At 49.3% G+C, this 17,656-nt stretch overlaps 1 protein-coding gene across 3 annotated transcripts in view; it reads right to left on the reverse strand.

Annotated features, from left to right (window-relative positions):
* MINDY3 (MINDY lysine 48 deubiquitinase 3) overlaps positions 1-17,656 on the reverse strand; it is a 1,607,185-nt gene that overhangs the window by 944,216 nt on the left and 645,313 nt on the right. For all 3 annotated transcript variants that reach the window (XM_069648406.1, XM_069648407.1, XM_069648405.1), the window contains exon 7: positions 13,692-13,806. In XM_069648406.1, the coding sequence (XP_069504507.1) occupies positions 13,692-13,806 (115 nt within the window). The remainder of the gene's footprint in view (positions 1-13,691; positions 13,807-17,656) is intronic.

Consider the following 17,656-nt stretch of genomic DNA (forward strand, 5'->3'; position numbering starts at 1 on the left):
GGTCGGCCCAGCTCCCTGCCCTCTTCTCTGGACAGTTGCGTGAGTGGTAAGAACTCTTTCTGTGGGAGTGGGGCTGGATGCTGGGAAGAGTAAAGGGTCGAGTAAAGGGTCGCGTAAAAATCCACCAGCCTCCCCTTTATTTCACCAGCTCAGGTTAGTCTCCTACCCCCCTGGTCTTTAATAGCCGGGATTACTTTCTGTTCCCTCTGACACCTCAGGAGGCGAGCAAGCAGTGAGCCTGCCTTATTGGCCTTAGCATAACATTTTTGTCGAACCCTCAACATGGCTTCTTCTGCCTTCTTAGTTCTTAAGATCCCGAGCTGGCCCTCTGCAAGCCTGTACTCCCTGTATACTTTCCTCGTGGGGGTTTCCCAGCATCCTGGTTCTAGCAGCCTCGACTTCCCTCTCGAGCTGAGCCTCCAGCCCCCCTTAACGTTTTATTTCTCTCCGCCTTTAATGCAATGAGTTCCCCCCTCAGAGTAGCCTTAAAGGCATCCCATTGTGTGCTGAAGCTCGTGTCCATGCAGGTGTTCCTTACAAAAAACTCCTGAATCCTGCCCTCCAGCTACCCCCTTATCACAGGATCCCTCAGAAGCTCCCCCGGGAATTTCCATCCCCACAGCCCCGGCCTTTGCCTTCCAAGCCTCAGATTCATTTGCACAACCTTGTGGTTGGCTATTCCCGCCTCTACCGCTCCAGGTAGACTGGCAGAAACCCAAATATAATCAACACGGGACTGGGTCCTGTGAACATCCGAAAGGAAGGTGAAACCTTCCTTATCTCCCCATGGCACCTGCCAGACAACCCGCAAGCCGGCCTCTTCCCACCTATCCCTCAGTAGTGGACAGGCTACCACGCCCCCCCCCCCCTCTCCTTTCATGGCAGGAGTGGTCCTGACTCCTGTCCCAAGCCAAATTAAAATCCCCCATCAGAACCACTTGACCCCTCATGAAATTCTCCAGGACACTCAAGGTATCCCGCAGGAACTGATCCTGGCCCACATTGGGGGCATATACCGACGCAACAGTGTAGCAGGAACACATTATTGTCCCCCTCGCCATAATATACCTTCCATTACTATCTCTGAGAATCTCTTGTAGCCTAAAATCGACCCCCCCTTCCAAAGGCTAGGGCAACACCCCCCCTCTTCGTAGAGCCCGACACAAACCATATCTGCGGGAACCCCCTTAGACGAAGCCGGCCTTGATCTTGCCGCCTTAAGTCGGTTTCCTGCAAAGCCAACACGTCTGGCTTGTGGGATCTAGTGAATTGCTCCAGTTTCGTACGCTTGAGGGGGGAGTTAAGCCCCCTCACATTATGGGTTAGCCACCGAAAAACAGCGTTTGAACATGTGGTGCCCCCTTCAGACAGCCCTTCGAGACTCCCCGGATGCACCTCGGCCACCATCCCCAACTTCCTACCTGGTGTGGGCCTCGGGCTTCCTCCTCCCCCCTCGGTCCCCGTTGGCCCCCCATTCACTATCCACTCGAGTCTTACCTTCCCCATTGTCTGCTGTGACCAGCCCCCGCGCTGCCCCCCTCCCCGTCCACCCCCCCCTAACTTGAATTAGGAACGAAGATCCGCCTCATATGAGCTCCCAAACACCCCGTAGGAGGTGCCGCGCACCTGCTGACCCGTTCGAAACCCGCAGGGCAGCCCCTCCCAGCACTCGGCCCCCCAACCTCTCCCCATACGGACACGCTGCCAGATCCCTCCGGACCCCAACTTGGAAGGTGAGCCGAAAACCCCCACACCCCTCCCTGGACTCACTTCTCCTTGCGTGTTCCAAGAAGGGCACTACCGCCCCCCCCCCAGATCTGTAAACAGCCTATACCCCACCACCCCCGTTTTAAGAGCTCCCCGGTTCGACGCTGCAAAATTAACCCAACCCAGACGCTGCTCCCTCGTGCACTCTCCCCCCTCCTCTCCTGCGGACCTCTCTGGCCCACTCTCTTCCTTGTTTTTTCGCCAGCTGTAGACCATGACCACGGTCTGCTACCGTCGACTAGTGCCGAGGCTCTCGGCTGGGCTCCCCCCGCAGCCCTCCCCTCCATCCTCAAAGTCCAAGTGAATGATATTGGCCGCCTCGTGCAATGTAGTAGCCCTCCTTTGGACTCCCTCCCACTCAAACACAAACCCAAATGGAAAGGTCCACCTGTACTTAATGCCTCTTCCAGTGAGCTCTCTGAGGGCCGGACCCATATTCCTCCTGTTCACTAGGGTGCTATTTGCTAAGTTCTGAAACAGCGCGATCGCCTGACCCTTGTAGTTCACTGGTTCCTGAAGCCTCGCAGCGCGCAGGACCTCCTCTTTTTGGCCGTACCGTGCAAACGCGGCCAGAATGTCTCAAGGCCTAGCGTTAGGTTACCGGGAGAGCCGGCCCACTCTGTGCACCATGTCCACCTCCTGCAGACCCCTTTCCAGTAGGTCTGTTCTCTCCCCTAGCTGGGCCATGTCCTGTTTCAGTTCTCCCAACGCAACATTCAAGTCTGATCTCATTAACTGAAACTGATCCTGAAACGTTTTAGCTAAGGTTTCTCCTAGAGCCTGCATCTCGCCTCTAAGATCCTGTTGTGTCAGAAGCTCCTGGTCCCCCGCTCCCTCCCGGGCCGGCAGCTTCTTGTGTTGCCCATTATCGTCCCCTCTGTTATCCCTGGTGTCCATCGCCGACCACATGGAGGGGAGGGTAGCCATGGGGTTTCCCATGCACTGGCGGGACCGCGTCGCTTTGGCCTTGGCCCTGGAGGGCATCAGGTTCTTTGTGTCCTCAGTGTCCTTAGGGCCCAATAAGTCAAGGCTGGATGTGTCAAACAACTCCCTGGTGCCTCTCAGCCCTCTCCAGAAACCTTCACAGCTGGCCACTAGGGGGGGGGGGGGGAATTGCGCCGCCCCCGCTCCTACCAGGGTCCCCCCTCCTCAGAACCCCTCATCATCCAGGGGGCTGACTCCAATGTAAGGCACCCGTACCACTGGAGGCCGGCCCCTCCAGCTCTCCCTGACCCCCCCCTCCGGGCTGAGCTGTGTCCACCTCAGAACCGCTGCGCCGCCCCTCCTCCCTCCACGAGCAGGCTCTGCTGACTCTTCCTCGCTCCCTGGACCCAGGGAGAGCTGCGCCGAAAACAAGGAACCTCGTCGCTCCGGGCAGCGTGGCCTGGCGGGCCAGCAGGGAGAAAGCCCTGCTCTCGCCTCCCGTGGCGCATCCGCTCCTCACCTCCTCGGGTGGTGAGCACGCTTCAGGCGCGGCCGCTGCAGCTCCTCAGCTCCCCACTTGCTGATTGCCGGGGATCAGCGCCTCTTCCGCTGGCGGGGCAGTCCGGGTCCCGGGTGGCAGCAATCCAGAGGGTCTCCTCTCTGCAGGCTGCGTCTGTCCCCGCGGGGCTCTAAGCAGCCCGCGCTGCCTCAGCCGCTGTCATGTTCCCGGAGTGGCCCTCCGAGCCAGCTGTCTCCCCCGACGTCCCTGGCGCAGCCGGTCGGGCAGAGGGTGCTCGTCACCGCGGCCAGGCAGCACTATCCTGCATCGGCCGAGTGGACAGCCGGCACCGCACACAAGCTGGGGCCGCGGCACCCAAGATTGTTCGCCGCTTGGCCCCCTCACGCAGCCCCCGACTTCTGCAGCTGCCTTATGCCCCCGCGGGTGGTGTGTCCCAAGCACAGGCCTCAGGGTGCGGGAGCTGCCGTCGGCACGTCTAGTCGATGCCGGAGGCCATCTTGGAATCCATCCTTTTCTCATTTAACCAAAATATATGATCTGGGGGAAAAACATTATCCATCATTCAGAGATTACTATTTGACAAACAAAAGAAATAAAGGTTACTTACTGTTGTGACTAAAGTACTCATAGTCTTAAGTCCCCTTTCCTCCATCATATATAGGTGTCCCCCATATGGGGACGGTACCGGAACCTTTGGCAGTGAACAAATGAGCTTCCCTTTTATTTTTGTATAGCGCACAGGGGCACAGCCTTGGATATGCCTCATAGCCAAATCTCCAACACCTCACCTTGGTCCCCTTTTTACATATCGGACGCCAGTTAACATGGCTATACTAGGATGAGTTTGTGGTCGACTAGCTGGGGTTGGTGGGTGGGACATGTGGAGTAAAGAGGATTTAAGACAGTACTGTGAAGAATCATACGGATGCCTCGCTAAATCCCTGCATAAAGCCTTCTCTGCAGGTGGCCTGGGGAAGGCAGACGCTTCCAGATCCCAACCCTGGGGGTAGTGTGCTGCGGGAGGATCACCTGGGTGGAGACAAGGCCCAGGGAAGTGGGGAGAATCTGTGGGGTGAGACAGTATTTTTCTTCTAACAAGGAGACTCTTACCACTCTGCATCAGAAGAGGTTATGGCTTATTGTCATTTTAATATATCTGATCCTCCTATTAAATCTAAGGTGGTGGCACATTTATCTGGGGCGGGGACTTCAACTGCACGATAGACCCAGCCATAGACAGGTCGGATATCAAGCATAAGCGGCCATCCCCGCCGGCTCGTTGTTGGAACTCTTCCAACTGCAAGATATGTGCAGTGCTGAGCATGCAGGAACGAGAGGGTATTCCCATTACTCAGCCCAGCACAGAGTAAATACCAGACTAGACTACCTGTTCACAGGAGTGGAAGGCCGGTTTGAATTCTCGGAGACGGAGTACCCAGACAGAATATTATCGGACCACTCACCACTAGTGGCGAGATGGAGTGCGTTTGCCCCTAGACCACCAAGTCCCACGTGGAAATTGAGAAGCGAAGCTCTACAGGATGTTGCGTTGGCTGAGCATGTCAGGAAAAGCACGACGGAATACATTACGGTAAATGAGGGGCGTGTGCAAAAGGTGGGCACAGCATGGGAAGCGTACAAGGTGGTCACTAGAGGAGTAATGATAGCGGAATCCGGTGGGGTACAGAGGGCCCTGATGAGGGAATTGGAGCAGACGGAAGGGGAATTGAAGAGGAGGGAGGGGGAGGCCCTGACAAGCAAGGAACACCTGGGTGAGATGATCACATTGAAGCAGACGGGCTTGACACAGTGGGACAGGCTGGGGAAGTTTAGTTATACAAAATCTCTGGAGAGGAGCCATGTGCAGGGAGATAAGCTAGGAAGGATGCTGGCTTGGCTGTGTAGGCGTGAGACCACTAGGGCTTCGATCTGCTCCATCAGGAACGCAGAATTGGAGGAGGTGCATACGCAGGCGGAGATCAACAACGTGTTCTTCGAATATTACAAGGCACTGTATGTTGCCCCCTGGGGCGGCCCAGTGGAAGATATACAGGAGGTCCTGGCTCAGATACATTTTCCCAACCTAAACGAGCATCAAGCGGATTTGCTAGAGGCACCTATAATACCAGATGAGGTGGCGACCACAATAAGATCCCAGCCGACTGGAAAGGCGCTGGGTACAGACGGGCTCCCGAGTGAGTTTTATAAAACCTACGCTGACATATTGGCACCACTGATGTCCAAGGTGTATAATGAGGCGTTTGCAGACAACATCCTGCCCAGGAGCATGAGAGAGGCCCTGATAGTGCCGCTGCTTAAACCAGACAAGATAAGCACGTATTGCTGACATACAGGCTTCTGTCCCTGCTAAACCAGGACATCAAGATCCTCACAGCCATTCTGGCGAGCAGACTCCGGCGAGTGATGCATACACTGATCCACCCAAATCAGAAAGGGTATGTTCCTGGGAGAAATATCTCAGAGAAACTTAGACGGCTTCTTCATGTGATTTATAGCACACCGGGTTGTGCTGTACAATATGCAGTTGCCTCTTTGGATGCCACTAAGGCATTGGACTCAGTGCCTTGGAACTGGTTGTATACCACAATGTCAAAAATGGGTATTGGCCCATTGTTCATGAGATGGGTGAGTTTGATATATACAGAACCAATGGCTAGGGTAAGGACGGGAAGCATGTAGGGAAGCATGTACTCAGAGGCATGGCGGCTACATAGAGGCACTAGACAGGGGTGCCTGTTATCCCCGATGCTCTACATCTTTGCGGCGGAACCCATGGCAGCGTATCTGAGGCAGGAATACAAGGATGTAGGTATAGAATATATGGGGTAAAACGTAATATCTATGTACGCAGATGACATGCTGTTATATGTGCGTGATGCCCGAGGTGAACCTGCCATATATACTAGAGGTGCTAGATAACTCTTGCACGTTCACGGGTATTAGGATAAACAAGAAGTCGTCATGTTTGTTGCCGCTGGCGGTCACAGGGGAAAGAGCAGAAGCGGACTTGCCAAGTTTAGACTTGCCCTGGAGCAGGATCTCCTTTCGATATCTGGGCATTAATATACACGGGACCCCGTCCATGAATATGAAAAAAATACAGTAAGGGCCAAGGCTGGACAGGTCGCGTCTATTGGGTTCTGGAGTAAGCTGCCCCTGTCAATGATGAGGAGGGCAGCACTGTTAAAAATGGTGGCACTGCCACGACTTATGCATTGCTTTGGAAATATCCCATATGACATTCCGAAGCGAGTTATTCGGGACCTGGAGAAGTTGTGCAGAGCGTTCCTATGGTGGGACAGACTGAATAGGGTTGCCCTGTCCACAATACAAAGGCTGTATGACCAGGGTGGATTACGGGTAGCGAACCTTAAGCTTGATTTTATGGCATGCCAACTGCAGCATGTAGTGAAATGGATGGCCGATGATCCAACAATAGAGACAGCCTTGTTACAGGCCACACTGCGGCGCAGGCACCTGAGGGACATGCTATGGATTTCTGCTAAAGAGCAACGGGGTGGCCCTACCTAGTGAAACTGGGTGTCCAAGTTTGGCACAGAGCCTGTAGGGTGGTGGGGATGGTGGACCCACTCTCCCCACAGACACAAATTGTGGTGGTCCTAGAAGGTAGGAAGGGAGACAGGGCCGTGATAGAGTCCAGGTGGGAGACATGTGGAGTGGCTACAGCGGGGGACCTGAGAAACGAAGGAGGATGGAAAACGTTTGAGGAGTTGCGTGCAGACGTTGGGATACAAGCGGGTCAGTACCTAGTGCACAACTCTGTTATGGGAGAGTTACGTAAAAGATAGCCGATAATAGCAGAAGTGAATATTGGCAATGAGGATATCAAGACGATGCTTACAGCAGCGGAGGGCGGACACGTCGTCTCTAGAATCTATGAGACATTGATAGGCTGCTCAGAGTGGACAGAACTCAAATGCAAGGGGAAATGGGAGCGGGAGTTAGGGGGAAGTCATTTGAGGAGAACGAATGGGGTGAAATAAAACGATTACAGCAAATACAAATATATATAGTGCGGAGGGCATACCTAACACCGGCAGTTATCTCCACCTTCAAAGGAGCTGGGAGGCAAGAGTGTCCCAAATGTAGAGGGCCGGATGCTGGGCTCACGCATATGTTCTGGGGATGCCCAGTGACACAGGGGTTCTGGGAGAAGGTAGCAGACAAAGTAGCTCAATGAGGCATTGATTTAGAGATTATGACACCGGAGGCATGCATGCTGGGCCGGTATAAGAACGCGAAGGATAAACCATTGAATAAACTCAAAGATTTAATATATATATTGACTAAGCGCAGAATAGCCATGGGTGGAAGGACACAAGGGAACCAAGTGTGATTAGATGATGGAAGGAATTGCAGAAGTGGTGTGCAGCGGAAACAGGTGTGTAGGCTACGTGGGGGTTGGGAGGTGTTATGTAGAAGTAGTATATAAAACTGATGGGTGTACACGATTCAATGGAAGATGTTAATTTTACGAGAACCTGTTGCTCTGGGTGGTTTGTCGTTATGACCTTAAAGATTTATAAAAAGTGTTTTAAAAAAAAAGTTTTCTTTTGTGTGAGATGAAATTTTGGTTAGAAAAGTGGGCTTCACCTTCAGCACCACTTTATCTTTGTAAAAGATAGTGTAAGGAGGCTTTCAGGATAAATCTAAGTGCAACTATAAAGATGGTTTTATCGCTCGAAAGGAGTCCCCATCATAAACTTCAAAACTAAGTTGAGATCCCAAACTGGGACTTGAAAACAGATTGGAGGGAAAACATTTGTCAGACCCTTTAAAAATTGTACTATTAAAAGTTATCTTAAAGTAAGAAACTTCTTCTGAAGTGTTCATAAAAATAGAAATCGTTGCTAAGTATCCATTGATGGTACCAATCTACCAACAAAAAGGATAACACCATCAGTGTTATCCTTTTTGTTGGTAGAACCATTTAAATGGTTCAACATTCTTATCTGTACACCAGCTGCACAACTTATTCCAACAGCAGCGGCATAAAGATTTAGTTGTTGGCCATCTGGCCAAAAGCAAATCTGCATGACGTTGTCCGGGAGGTCCCAATCCTTGTATCTCAGCCTCTCAGAAAGTATGCGTGAAGGATGAGCGTCCTGATATCCGGATGGAGAACCCTCCCCTCCCCTTGTCATTAATGGGAGAGGGAGAGAGGGAGAGAGGGAGAGAGGGAGAGAGGGAGAGAGGAAGAGAGAGAGAGAGGGGGAGAAGGGGAGAGGGGGAGAGGGGGAGAGAGGAGAGAGGAGGAGAGGGGGGAAAGGGGGAGAGAGGGAGAGAGAGGGGGAGAGAGGGAGAGGGAGAGAGATCTCTCTTTGTGGAAGACGTATCGGAGGGCAGATGGACATACCCAGAAAGTCCGGGTACCACGTCCTCCTGGCCCAATCCGAAGCCACTAGGATCATGGATCTCCTGAACTTTCTCAACCTCCTGATTACGTGAGGCATGACGGGGACTGGAGGAAACTCATACTGGAGCGGAAACTCCCAGTCCACTACAAACACGTCCCCTAGAGCTTCTCTTAAGGGAAATTCTCTGAAGCAGAACAGTTTGCACTTCGGGTTCACACTGGTTGCGAACAGATCCACTTGAACGGTTCCCCCAAAGGGTGAAGATCTCTTGAAGGACCTTATGAGCTAGTTCCCACTCACGGGAGGCCGTGCCTTGCCTGATCAGAGCGTCTGCTGCTGTGTCCTCTTCTCTGGCTAGGTGAACTACTGATAAAGAGACTCCTTCTTGAATTGCCCAGAGCCAGAGCTACATGGCCTCTCTGCACAGTGGTAGTGACCCTATGCCTACTCTCTTGTTGAGGTAGCACATGGCCACCATGTTGTCCGTCATCATCAGGACATTCTTTCCCCGTACAGATGGCAGAAAGGACTTCAGCGCTAGTCTGAATGCACTCAGCTCTAAAGGGTTGATATGTAGTTTGTACTCCGATGGAGACCAACCGTTGGTGTGGGCTCCCCACCCCGTGAGTGAGGCATCCGTCACTACTGTTATCTCCAGCCATGGTTGCCAAAATGGTTCTCCTTTCAAGATGTTTCTCCCGACAGACCCACCACTGAAGGTCCAGTGAAACTTTGCTTGGGATTTGTAGGAGGTCTGAGATCTTTACGTAGAATTAGGACCACCGAGTCCTGAGAGCCCATTGGAGAGATCTCATTCTCAGGCGAGCCTCTGGCACCAGAAAAATGCAGGATGGCATGAGACCGAGCAACTCAGATAAGCGAGGGCCGGTAGACGCTGGGCATTCTGGAATTTGGTCACCATCTGCAGAATGTCTTGAGCCCTCACCACTGGTGGCAAGGCTTTTCCTAGGGATGCATCCAGGACTGCCCCAATGAATTGGAGTCTTTGTGATGGTATCATGTGGGACTTCTTAAAGTTGAGGGAGAAGTCCAGTCTGTGAAGGGAGTGACGGGTATATCGGAGATGTTCCAGGGCCTTTTCTGGGGTACTGGCCCTGATCAGCAAATCGTCTAGGTAGGTGTAAACGTGAATTCCCCCTCTCCTGAGACTTGCTGCCACAACCGCCATCAGTCTGGTGAACACCCTCGGGAGGAGGTCAGCCAAAGGGCAGAACTTAAAACTGAAATGAGAACCGCCAACTGCGAACCTCAGGTACTGTCTGTGCCTGTGATGGATCGGCACATGAAAGTAAGCATCCTGAAGGTCCAATGATACTATCCAATCCTGAAGCTGGAGGGCCTGAAGGATCTGAGAAAGGGTTACCATCTTGAACTTGTTCAAGTCTCTTAAGTCCAAGATGGGTCTCAATCCTCTGTCCTTTTTGGGGGTTAGAAAATATGGGGAGTATCAACACTTGGTCATCTTCGCTACAGATACTGGTTCTATAGCACCTTTCTCTAGTAGGGTTAGAATCTCCTGCATAAGAAGTGGATCTGGAACTTTCAGAGAGCTATTCCCCGGTGGATAACTGAGGTTTTTGCAGAAAAAGCAGGCAGTAATCTTGGGCAACTGTTTCCAATGCCCATGCATCTGAAATAATAGCCTGCCATTCTGTCAGATGCTGTGACAGTCTGCCTCCCACTGCAGTCTTGTGAATCAAGTCCTCAGAGAAATTTTGGGGCGGCTGACGCAGTGGTTCAAGGTAAGGCAGTCGCTGCTGTTGCGATCTTAGTACTTCTTTTCCGTCCACTGCGGGGGAGTCTTCCTTGTCCTCTTTGAGCTGGCTGTCCTCTGCCCCTTCCAAATGTGGAGTAGTGATGATAGGATCTACCCCTGCAGGGTATACCCGTGGGGCGGATCAGGGGTTGTCTGACTGCAGCACCAAGGGATTTGGCTGCTACCTTAGAAGTTTGCATCTTCTCCAAACTCTCTTCAGCCTTGCTTCCGAATAAATGAGTGCCGTCAAAAGGGCATATTGAGAAGTTTGAATTTTGTGTCTGGGGCAAATCCTGACTTTCTCAACCAGACAAACCTGCGCATCACTGTACTTGCCGCCATAGCTTTGCTGATACTGTCAGCAGAGTCGAGACCAATCTGGAGGGATTTGCACATCGCATCTTTCCCATTCCTGACAACGTTTAAAAACCTGTCTCGCTCTTCCCCTTCTGGGATATGGTCAGTTGCCATGGAAATGCACTCCCAAAGTTGTGAGTAAACCTTGCTAATGTGCACGTAGCATTAGCCAATTTCAAGGCCATACTCCCACTCAGAGTCGAAAAACGTCTTGGGCCAAGGCGTCATTACGCTTGTCATCCCTATCTGGAGGGATTGAAGGATAGGCATTCTGCCTACTGGTGGAGGTGGTAGCTTGAACCACCAGACTCTCTGGTGTTGGATATTTGAACAAGTAAAATGGATCAGAGCTTCAAACGCTGTATTTTGATGTCAACTTCTTGTTTACAGCCGGAATAACCTCAGGTGCCTCCCAGTTGGTAGCCACACACCTTTTGTAAGGCTTGATGGAAAGGCACAATTGGGTCCTCTTGTGGTCCCCTGTCCAAAATGTGAGTTAAATCGTCTTGCTCAAAGACTGGAGTTGGTTTCGACCAACCAATATACTCCATAACTCTTGACATTAATTTCCTGTATGTCACTTCTGCATGGTCACCGGGGTCTGTCCTGCCGAAGTCAACCTATGGTGAGGTGTCTAACCCACTGGCATCATGCAGGCATTCCTGTAAATTTTTAATTCTAGAATCCTCTGAAATTAATCCCTCAGGCACTGATGGAGTTCCATACTGTAAATCAAAAGGTCTGGATTCATCAGAAGATTACTCTGCATCTTCATAAATAGAGTAGAGGAACTGGAAATAGTCAGATCTGGACAAAGGAGTATTATATTTTTTCCATTGTAGTAGATGTCATTATATTAGTGGTCAAAGGAGCTGAAATTGTTGAGGAGGTTGACGGCTTTGAAGATTGCGTAGATGGCTTCGACACAGGTGGCATTGAGGAGGTCGACGCTCGAAGAGTAGATGGCTTCTCATAAGTTATCGCCGCTGATGGCGTCAATGACGCACCTTTTGACCCTGATGGTGTCGATGTAGAGTCTTTTGGCGTTGATGAAGTTGACGACGCAGTCCTCAAGAGGAGTTTTCCTTGACTCGAGGGATCCTTCGACCACTCTCGAGGAGTCTTGCCTTCCGGGTTCGAAGACGCACAGTTTTTGTGCTTATGAGGTCTTTCGACCGAAGCATGGCTTTTGGGTGTAGTTGAGGGGGACAAGGCCACATTCTCGAACACTTTCAACATTTTTGATCTAAACTCTTGACAGTGGGCCGGTGAGGCACATTTAGTGGGGCAAACGACCCGTTCCGGCGAGGAACTGGTAGACGAGGAAGATGGCGATCTATGGTGCCGTTTCTTTCCATATCTAGATGACGAGTGGTGTGACCCACTATGTGATCAGGATCGTTTGTTCTTTTTGCGAAAAGGAGAAACCATTCTCGACTCGCCTGAAGTATTTTGTTTTTTCGACAGAGTTGAAGGGGATTGTTGGGTCTTACCTGCTGCAAACTTCCCTGTACGCTCTCTCAGGGCTTTGGGCGTCATGGACAGGCAGTCCTCACACTCTGATGACGGATGAGTCTACCCCAGACACCATAGGCCGATCCTATAGGGTCCGTAACGGACATCTTCGCACCGTAGTCACATCATTTCCTGAAATTCGACTTGGGAGTGGAAGACGCCGAAGACGAAGCCATTCTTCACAAACTCACTCGAAGAACAAGAATATACTCCAAGTGATTATCGAAGATTTTCCTCTCAAGGAACGAAGCGTACCATATCCCAAACGTAAGCGCAGAAAAACAGAAATGAAGCCAACGGGCACTGCGTGTGCTAAATATACCTTTGATGACATTGAGACGGAGGTCCCAATACCATATGACAACAATAATTTATCAAAAAGAAAAAGAGAAATGTTAGCCAATAGTAGCGAATATGCCTGAGTGAACCTCTGACCAGCAGTGCTTGTAGCTCATACCAAATTCACACCTCGATATTCAGAGAACCCACGAGATCCCAGGGGACCTGCCATTTGAGCCTGGAGGACTGTGTACAACTTGGGCTAATCCGAGTCGGTAATATTTGTTGTGCTCTGGGAGTTTACAGAGCAAGCCCACAACTTGTGTTTTAGTGAAGTTTAGATAGATTTTGAAGGTTCTCTTTCTTCACAGTGCATTTTATATGAGTGCTCTGGCTGTCCCCATTTCCCCCCTTGTATCCGTTATTGTGCTTATTAAGCTCACTTTGTCTTTTACCCATTCTTGTCTCAATCAAAACACGTTTTTAACAGTTTCCTCTTTTCCGCCATGTTTAAAAATAAAATAAAACCTTAGCCTTTTGTATTCTTAATCCCATTTGACCGTGTGTCACACAATACCTTGTCTGACTTGTTCCATTTCTTTCCCTTACATTGTCTTTAACCCCAAAAGGAAACCAACAGTACACTTTCATATACCTACTGGTTTGTGAAAGTTAAATCACCCTGCCCTTTGCGAAGGAGAGAATCCTTCCTGTTTAAGTCACATTCCTTTGTGTGGATCTGTTTTCCCAAGTCTGTCACTTGTCTTTGCTGTTATTGTGTGTTAGTCCATTTGAATAAGGAAAGCGAAGTGAAGCTGGGCAGGGAGGCAGATGAGGTGTCTGGCTTCTCGTGGAAATATGATGCACAATAAGGCTATTATATTTCAGACAGAAAAGGTCAATTTAAACTACACTGTGACAAGAATTTAGAAAACAATGTGCCAATGGTTATGCTTATGTGTATTCCCCACAAATGCTTTAAAAATTGCTAATTCCACACATCCTTTCTATAACGATACTTTTTTCTCAAACACATGGCTATCGAAACCTCAAATAGGCAAAACAAAAAGAAAAGAATCTGATAAAGAACGACAAAAATATAGGTCATGGCACTGTTATGGCACATATGGCAGGCACTGTACCAGAAACATACCTTTGTTAAGATGACAGAATACAGAAAAAGCAGAACACCACATTTGTTTATCCACATTGAATGCTGATCCCAAACTGCATCCTTAAATTCTGTAAAACTTTGGAAAATTCTTTTGCTAAAAGGAGGGGAAAAGAAGAAATATCATGTTGGCTATATGTCTAAAATAGGATGTTAATTCCAATTCAATCCTAAAACAGACATCATGCATTGTGAAATATGAAGGCTATTGTGAAAGGATGATAAACCTCAAAGAGTATGCATTTCCCCAAGATGTGCAGCTTCTTTGTTGAAGCGAGCCCCAATAAGCTATTTGCATTTCCCGTTAGATGTGCCAATTTCGGGCCCCTAAACCTTACTACTCAAGGTCTGGATACATCCTTGCAAGCAAGAGCTGTTTTAGCCAGATTCCTTTATATGACTGATAAAACAATAGGCCTGTATCACGGATGCTTCAGTGTCAATGAAGCAGAGATTTGAGACCATGAGCAAACAAAATATGCAGTATCTGGCACTTGTGGGTACCGCAAAATCTCTGTTTTGGAGGATATACAGATACAAGTGTGGGATTCAACTTTTGTTAACTCCCTAAAGTCCTGTTGAGGCTACTGTTTATTTAGCCAACGATGGATAGCCATACAATTAGCACGCAGGGCGGGAGAAGCAGCCAATCAGGTTCCTTGGATAGCGGGCTGAAACTGACAATCTTAGCCCAGGTTCCATGGAACCTGCTTCTCCCGCGTGCAGTGCCATCTTCCCCCACCCAAACGTAAAACATTTGTTTTACGTCTCCCTCCACCGTCTTACCTCTTTTTGTCTGCGGCGGCCATGGAAATGGAAGAGGGGTTCTGTATGGAGCACCGCCTTCCATATCCATGGTGGCCATCTTTAGACAGTATTTCCATGCATTGAAATGGGACACTGCTTGCGTCCTGTTCGTTGAATGAAAATACTTTATTTGTTTTTTTAACAACCCAATTTACAGATTGGAAACCCGGGGTGCGAATAGCATTAAGACCTTCTCCGGTGGGCCAGGTCGGGCCTCATGAGCCCAGGGACCTTGTCAAAAGCCCTCGCTTCACTCAGTTCTTAACACTATACTAAAGCAATTGTCTCTGAAAAGAGGTGAGCCTACACTGGGCAAGTTCAAACATGTGGCAGGGCCGACTTTCACCCTTTTGGGGTTGATGAATCAAATAACTTTCAAAATGGGGTAGCAATAATAATACCTATTATAAGAGCACACATATTAGTATATAATAATTACTGGGGGCAAAGGTTGATTTTTCTGGCCATTTGGCAGCAGCAGTTTTACTTACGATGGTTGGGTGAATGCCGATCCTGCGACAGCAATCTAGCTCCTTGTGTCTCGGTGAAGCCTAACCAGATGAAAATGTGTAAGCACAGCAATTCATCTCCACAATAACTCAAAGGAATAGTGCGCTCAAAAATGTTATTGTCCCGAGCGGTCGGGCATGTGGTTTTTAGCAAACTGTGACCGATCGTAAAAACATTTCCTATGCACCTTACCTTAGTTTTCCTCACTTTAACACATGCGAAATCAAGAGGCGGGTGCAGCCATCTTGTGCTAAACTTATCCGTTGCAGCATCACCCTAAGTTGAACTGCCCTCGCGGCACTAAATCATATCCCCCGCCCCTGAAGCTGACATCACTATTCCTAGCAATATTTTCCACCTATTTTCATGACGTTAGTGGGCAGCGTAGCCAAACGCGCCCAGATATCACCTACGTCGTAACATTAGTTGAGGCAGAACCCAGAATATCAACACACACATCCTCTCACAGCACAGCCCGTCCCAAATTGGAATAGAAAACACTAATTTTAAAAGAAACACCAATACTCTCATATTTATAATGTGCTTTTATTTCACAATAAATGCTGCAAGAACATCCGCCAATTTCCATATTCAACCACATTTTTTATTTCGTTGTATTCGAACATCAAATCTTTATCATGAGGCACACAGTGTTCCTTTCGATAGAAGAAGCGCATTGGACGCACCTTGAATCGCAAGGTTTCGGCATCAGCTTCTTGCTAGACCACCGTAAACGATGTCAGGTTGCTCCTTGTCGCTGGTACCGCCAAATGGCATATCTGTCTGGGGTGATCGTCCCATATCATCGTAATTGTAAGCCAGCCATTTAGGTGTATCTGCCACTGCCTGTTGAAGAACCCATCACCGGGTATCTGGAAACAATGACATTCGCGAGAGGAAGGATGTAGCTGTGTACAAAACATAAATATATCTCAGTAGCTGCTTTATATTTAAATGTATCCATTTACCCTTTAATTCTGCACCGGGTGAAACCTAATAATGAACACAAACCAGAAACAATGGAAAGTTGGAGTCTACGATGTGCTTGAGAGGTTAGTGCTGTGGAGAATGTTTAGCTCGCAATGGGATGCGGGTGTGGAAGCCGACGGAAGAATTCGAATAACACAGACGGTATTACAAAGGAATATTAGCAACAAACTTGGCATTGGTGGAACCTGGGGGAATCCAGACATGGACTCCATGCATTTCGGTGCTGGACTGCCCATGTGTCCGGGAAAAAGACAATTACATACAGGTTGTGTTTGCGTGTCGTAACAATATGCCCCAACCAACAACCCATTACAACGTAAGCCAGCAATACCAGTCAGAAAATGAAACCTTGACTCGTTTGTCTATAAACTCGTCTACAATAAAACGTACATTATATTTGGTATTTCCATTCACTTGGCGTAACGCAGTGTCCGCTCAGATCAACGGTTTTCATGAAATGAAATGACATGTTCCTTTGTCCAGTGTTAAAATGGTGAAGCTCATCATTTTTGCGGGTATTACACACCTCCCCAATCCTTCAATCCATAGCAAATCCTCCCTTTCTTGCAAGGAGGAACAACAATTGAACCTTCTTAGGAGTGCGTATGCTAAGTTTCCTTTTGGTGAAGGAAAGACACAAATCAAAACCATACAGTACAGGAAGCATCGGTGTGAACTGTCCACAAGCAACATCAAAGGCAGTGACCTTCACTCCATGGGAGCGATTAGCCCGGCTGTCCGACGTGGCATTCAAAATATGTTAGAAAAACAAACAAATTGTTTGCTGGCATCCACCAATGCCGCAGTATCGTGAATACTTTGTTTACTCATCTATACTGATAGTGATTTAGCTATTTTAGGGCAACATTTCCAGTTAGAGTCCTCCCCGTTGTCACGTCTGTGTGTGCCCTGTTTTCGCGGAGGAATGTGCGGATAACGTGAGACACTGACAAGTCATAAATCCAAGTGCCCTTCCAGCTCCACTGAACTTCCTGTGCACTAACAAATGTTGGAGGAGAAATGTTGGAGGAGAGGCGGTATATCCCGCCCCCCTGCACCATTCTCGTACCGGGCAAGTGACGGATAAGCTAAGGTGGGAGACATCTCCAGCCCTCCTGCACCTATTTGCATCACCCATGTTTCATATAAGTGTATTAACGCTCTGCTAATATGAATACTTTGAACTCCATTTGTGTCCTTCCAAACGCCATCTTGTTCTAGGCCCTTTTCCCCTCTGCCGATATGTTCACTCTCCCACTCCCAGTGCTGCGCACAGCCAGCCCCCACCACCACTGTCCTCTGTCAGCGCAGCGCGTCTCCTGTTCTCACGGAAATGCAGCTATTCATTTTTGCAAGTAGCAAGTATCGAGCCCTGACAAAACGTGCTCATGCAAGAATGTTAGACCAAGGCCTGCTCCAACCTTAGTGCCCCATCCATCTCTGCTGACCGACTCATGCCATCGCCACACTCTCCCCGCCAGGCCGCGGTGCCCTGAAACCATGCCCCCTATTCCCTTTGAACGCATTTGGTCACCAGACCCTACCCCCGCACCACCTCCAATTCACCTACCATGTACCTAATCTAGAATGCTCATATATTTTGGTAACACTAACACCTATCACCACTGTGTTTGAAATCG

This window comes from Ambystoma mexicanum, chromosome 2q (assembly GCF_040938575.1).
Source record: "Ambystoma mexicanum isolate Mex_15411 chromosome 2q, UKY_AmexF1_1, whole genome shotgun sequence".
Taxonomy (NCBI): Eukaryota; Metazoa; Chordata; class Amphibia; order Caudata; family Ambystomatidae; genus Ambystoma; species Ambystoma mexicanum.